The sequence below is a fragment of the Macrobrachium rosenbergii genome, chromosome 25, assembly GCF_040412425.1.
Source record: "Macrobrachium rosenbergii isolate ZJJX-2024 chromosome 25, ASM4041242v1, whole genome shotgun sequence".
Lineage (NCBI taxonomy): Eukaryota > Metazoa > Arthropoda > Malacostraca > Decapoda > Palaemonidae > Macrobrachium > Macrobrachium rosenbergii.
Genome location: NC_089765.1, coordinates 42,008,401 through 42,014,409, shown reverse-complemented (window position 1 = coordinate 42,014,409; position 6,009 = coordinate 42,008,401). Strand labels below are relative to the sequence as shown.

The 6,009-nt window shown below is 38.0% G+C and overlaps 1 protein-coding gene across 1 annotated transcript in view; it reads right to left on the bottom strand.

Moving 5' to 3' along the window:
- The window catches only part of LOC136852229 (calponin homology domain-containing protein DDB_G0272472-like), a 29,966-nt gene extending 28,665 nt beyond the window's left edge, over positions 1–1,301 (bottom strand). The window contains exon 1 of the mRNA XM_067126677.1: positions 1,296–1,301. Within this exon, the coding sequence (XP_066982778.1) occupies positions 1,296–1,301 (6 nt within the window). The remainder of the gene's footprint in view (positions 1–1,295) is intronic.
- Positions 1,302–6,009: the final 4,708 nt, after the last annotated feature.

Here is a 6,009-nt window from a genome sequence, read left to right as displayed (position 1 = left end):
TTACATCTGACATCTTTACTTTCCTTCTTTAGCGTAAAGCAAGGCGGATGCAGACGTCCAAAAACTGATCGGATTGGCCGATGCTCGTGTTCACAGTACCTCCTTGGACTGATGACTTTTGTTTCTTTATGCACCTTAATTACCCGATTCAGTGACTGTTTCCTCCCCGCCTCGTCCGGGATGTAGAATCTTCTCTTGCTCAGGGTTTCTTGATTCGAATACATTCCTATTTCAAATGCATTTGATCATATCCTTTGAAGGTAAACCCCACTCTTTTACACCCTTATTCCTCTCCCTTCATTCTTTTCCTTCAGTCAGCCCATTGTGTTTATCCCTTCAGTCAATCCATTACGTTTTAAAATCAAAGTTATTTAAGAACCATGGGGCCTTAAGTTTTTCATCGCGTGACTTGGAATACTGAGAGATCTGTCCTCTTTAATCCTAATCTAATTGAAAAAGTAATCGGATATCAAAACCAAGGTTAAACCAACAGTGTAACGTGAAATGTGTTCAAACCAGCTGTTCTGAGCCCCAGTGGCTGTTACTGATATAGATTATGCCTCTCGTTATTGACTAACCTTGGTTTATTTATAGCATCACATTATTTTTTCTACGCATTTACACTATATATATACATACACACACACGCACATATATCTATATATACATACATATATATATATATATATATATATATATATATATATATATATATATATATATATATATATACAGTGTACGATTTTACCTGGGAATGCTTATCATTAGCCAGTTATAGACTCTAAATGAAAGATTACGTTGCTTACCTCAATAATTTTCTGGGATCTGACTGCAGTTGATTCAGGTAATCTTAAAGAAAAAGAAAGGAAAAGAGGGAATATAACTGAGCTGAGGACTCTACTCACAAGGCAGTTGTAAGTAAACAATTAGGGTAAGTTTTAAGATTATGTATATTTACATTAAATGAACAATCAGAAGATGAAATTAACTAATTGGGCAGGTAAGGCAAGAGAGATTTATTTTAACTATGAACACTTGAAGGTATATCCGTCAATGTGACAATGCTGATAAGGGCATCGTGGGGCTTGCGAAGGGCAAGGCACAATCGAGGAAAGGTTTTCACTGCTAACGATCCCTCTTATAGAAGAGGTGGCTTCAGTGTGGATATTGGCAGTGGAGGAGGGCTTAAGGGACTTCACTGGTAAGAGGAATAAGGACCTACAAGATGGGACCACGTTGTAGGGGCATGGTGCTCTGAAGGAGGCAGGAATGCAAATGGAAGGATGGTGACTCACCTGCATCCAGATAGGTCTCTCACTTCTCGTTTCTTAGGTGAGGCCTTTTAAAACCTCGGTTCAGGGATCATGGTGCTTCTATGTGCGCGCATCATTTAATTCGGGGTCCCACATGTTAAGTCAGTTTCACTTGTTCCTACAGGAGCTGCACCTCTCTCTTAATCTGCTTTTTTCTGCCTCTGGCCAGAAATTAATCTCCTCACGGCCTCGTGCCCTGAAACAAAGAGCTTCCAACAGTCAAATGTTCAAAGAGAGAAAGTGGGAGAGATATACAGAGTGCAATTAACGGACTTAAGAAGGGGCCAATATTCCTTTCGCCCTTCCTTGTTAGGCAGTGCTGAGCAATGCATTGTATTCTTATGTCTGAGTTTTAAATTAAACGTTTGGTAGCTTGGATGCTTGGGAAGATGTAACAATATAGGTATATATATATATATATATATATATATATATATATATATTATATTATTCATTGCATCCTAAATCATGTATGTGCATCTTTAGATTATATATATATATATATATATATATATATATATATATATATATATATATATATATACATATACATATTTGCAATGAATGGAGACTTTCCAAACCACCTGTGCCCATTTTTACATCTGTAACATAGCTGAGAAAGAAATCGAAATAAATTCAATTGTTTTAATTACTAGAACTGTGGGTGTCCACTTGCCCCTTCTTAAACTCTCTCCTTCATTTCCCAAAATGGCTAAGCCTAACTTGTCTCTCTCTTCAAAATGACTGCCTTAAGACCTTGTTCCAGATGACCTTCAGAGATGCCTTCCTCAACGGCGCCAGACAATGGGCAAGGGAGAGGCCAAAAAAGAGAAAGTTGGTGCCCCGCCCTATCTTAAAACCCTCCATGAGGGTTAACTGCGGCCATGTGGCCTATATAGAAAATGTGCCACCTATGTTGGACACGATGCGTAATCCCCAAAGGTTATTTACAGATGATGCAACAGAAATCGAGCGAAAGAATCGCTCAGAACGCCACCAAGGACATATGTCCTTAACCTTGCCTATCCCTTGAACCTTCCACGTGTTTGACCCCGAGGCTCGAACCAGTATACTTTGTAGTGGCATTTTAATTCCCTCCTCCATCACCAGTGCCCTATCGAACTAGGACACCATCATCTTGACGAAGGTAATGTACTGGAATAAGGTTTCCTAGTCAGTCACGATTCTTGTTATCTCTCTGCCTGATTTTTCATTTATTTTCCATTGTGCGATCACCTTCAGTAATTTGTGTTGGAGCATTCAGTGTTAACGTAATTATGCATTTCGTGTTGAACTGAGTTATTTGGCACCATCTGTGCATCTCCCTCAGTCCCCTTTCAGCATCTTATTATTCTTGCAAGTAATTGTCTTGCATATTTTTGCAGATAGTCCTCAACTGTGGAATCACTTGGCTCTATCCATGTGCAACCCCCCTTCTACCCCACTGCGATGTTTCCTGTTATGAAGGCATCGTCGGCGTAGAATATTTATTCTGTGTAGGATTCATTACTTTAGCAGGCCCATTAATACATCATTCTTCTGATCTGTGTTGTTATGTAAATATAATTAGTAAAGAGAGCCCTTGAGTTTACAGAATTTTCCCTCACATGAAGAAGGCCCTGAGCCACCGATTTTCTCCTTGTTGTCTACGAATTGCCCTAATATTGAGTCAGATGTGTAATAAAAATAAGGAACTCCCTGCATTGATCCGTGCTGCCCAGAATCAAGTAAGTATCCTCGGACATTCATAGAAACATATATATATATATATATATATATATATATATATATATATATATATATATATATATATATATATATATATATATATATATATATATATATATAATCGGGAACTCTCTTCTAAGGTAACCTTTTATTTTTTTTTTTGTTTGCTAACCAAATGAACAATTAAAACCGGATTTAAGAAGTTTTTAACTTTAAAATTAATTCACGAGAGCTACTGTTTCTGCCGAATGTTCCGAACTCGCCGCTCCCTTCTTTAAATCTTTTGAAACCAGAGCTTTTAATAGTCTGCCTGAACTTCTTTCTTAACAATCACAAAACTTTATCGTTTCAACATTTTCTTCGACTTCTCTTTCTTGCTTTTTAATGCTTAAGCCTCCTCATTATCATAATCGGGAACAGAGATCCCCAGACTTTGTAGACGATAGACTCCCTCAAGGTGTTACACCGGTCCATTGTCTTTTGATTCCTCCTGATAATGAATTATTTTAGATATCGTTACGAGTCGGTAAACAGAAAATGAAATAAATAACAATGAATTCCTAGTGTATTTCATTCACACATGTGGAGCAGATTCTGTATTTTATTGTTTTATATATGTTTTACTCATACTAAACTTCAATTGACTCCCTCCGCCTATCGAACTCCCTTTTCCCCTAGGAATTTATCGACCTCAGGTGATTGACTACTTTGGGGACTCCTGGTCTAGAATTTCACCAACGTCAACTTTCCTACCGCAACCCCCACCCCACCCCATCCCCACCTCCCTCCCACCTATCCCCATCCCCTTCCTCTCCCCCTTCCCACACACGCACACACATCTTTTCATGCTTCATGTTAACAGGTGATGTATGTGCTGTACTTATTTTTATGTAATTTTTTTCTCAGCCTCAGCTAACAACTCCTTTATACAATTAAAATATTTTCCTTTCATTTAATTCCAAAGCTTCTCCAAAGCCCCTTGGGTTTTTCCTATCTCCATGACTTTCCGTGCCCTCATTCGTACATGTTCAGAGGCTAAAAACTATATATACACAGGTACTGATTATGTTGCATTTGCTTGCTTGTAAATATATCCGTAATTGTATATATTCCGAAATAATCAGAAAAGAAAAACACTGAATGGAAATAGCATTAAAGATCTCTTTGTTTCCTGTCAGGATGTGGGCCACCACTTTCAGATGTTCATTGTTCGTATTTTGATGAATCAGCGCTGACACATTCTCTCGACATGAAAAGCTACGTAAGATTTCTTCATCGAAACCTATCTAGATATTCAGCAGCTCCGCTTCAACGAAGATGAAAATAATAATAAGGAAGTACGCTTTATATTTTCATGAAGTTTGAGACAGTTTTTTGACAAACAAAATCCCCAAGGGTGAATAAAATTTTGTATTAAAAACAAACCTTAAAGAAAAATTTGTTTTTAAGATTTATTTATTCAGGTTAGTCAGCCAATTTTGATTTCCATGTGAACTTTGATTATTGTTATTCACCAACCAATTTTGGTCCTTGATTGGAATATTCTTTTTATTTTGTTATTTTATGTTTCTCCGATATTATTCATTTTGTGTCATGGTGCGCTGTAATCAACCCCGTGATTAGTTTTTTTTTTTTCCCCTCGACTAAAACTGTTGCGTGTATCTTGTGACTTTAAAATTACAGCTAACTTCTATAAACATACACACAAAAAGAGCTTATTGTTAAAGAAATGGTATCATGCCTCACGTGAGGACAGACAGGCGGAGAAAATCGCCGTTTACATCACATGTAGGAATAATCACTAAAAGAGACCGTACCCTGCCGATGAATCGTGCCTACGCGAAGGTAGGTTCTGTGGCATGAAGTGCATGGGAATGGGTGTTCCATGTTTGCAGTGGGTTGTGTTCCCACATCATTGTTATCTATCACCAATATCTCGGAAACTCAGCAGGTAGACTGTGTGTGTGTGTGTGTGTGTGTGTGTGTGTGTGTGTGTGTGTGTGCGCGTGTGTGTGGGACGGGCAATGATATTCTCACAACGGGAGGCTGGCTGGCTGCTTGCTTGCCTGGGCGTTTTCGAAACTCATGTTTGCTTGGTACCGATATGAAATGGGTGATTGTTGCTTTCCACGCTGCAGTTTTTGTTTTTATTCCCCAAATGTCACGTATGTGGCAGCATATGTTTTCGGAGCGCGTCTTTCGTTTCTTGAATTGTAATTTGGTTTGTTTCCCAGTTTGTATTTGATTCGTTTATTCACCCTTTACTTTCGTGTTGAGTAAAGAACAGTCGCATGGCGTTCACTGTTGAATGAGTACTTTTGGGTGATGCACAACCAATGAATTTTAGTCATTGCCCTTGTATGCATGAAGGACAGCTTTTGACAGAATGAATGCTCTCTCTCTCTCTCTCTCTCTCTCTCTCTCTCTCTCTCTCTCTCTCTCTCTCTCTCTCTCTCTCTCTCGAGCTTAATCTCCCTGGGTTTAAATTGGTGTCGAAATATTCTAGCACTTGGCGCGTGGTGGTTGTCAGAATTTTATGGATATGAATGTGCATTTTAATATGAATAGTTATTGTTCGTAAACGTGATGGGAGTTTGTAAAAAGTATGAATGGTTTATTTACAGCACTGAACTTTGTTAAGATGGAAATCTTTTTTTAAATAAATGTCTCTTGTTGACAGTTTCCTTCTCTGTAGTAATAACAGCTTAAAACATTTCTAGAAAATGGTAATTTGAACAGAATGTAATCTTCAGACTACAAAACTTCTTTTGCTTTTTGCAAGTCACTTTTTGAGTCTTAGTATCTTAAGAGAGCCGCTTACTCTTTATCTCGGCCCTGACCGATATTATAGAGCGCAAGTTTCAATTGCTTTTCGGAATTGGGAGCTTATTTTAAAATTAGGCTTTGTTTCCGATTTCACTGTACGCTTATTTCTAGATTAAATCCATTGGATTGCATAAAATTGGAA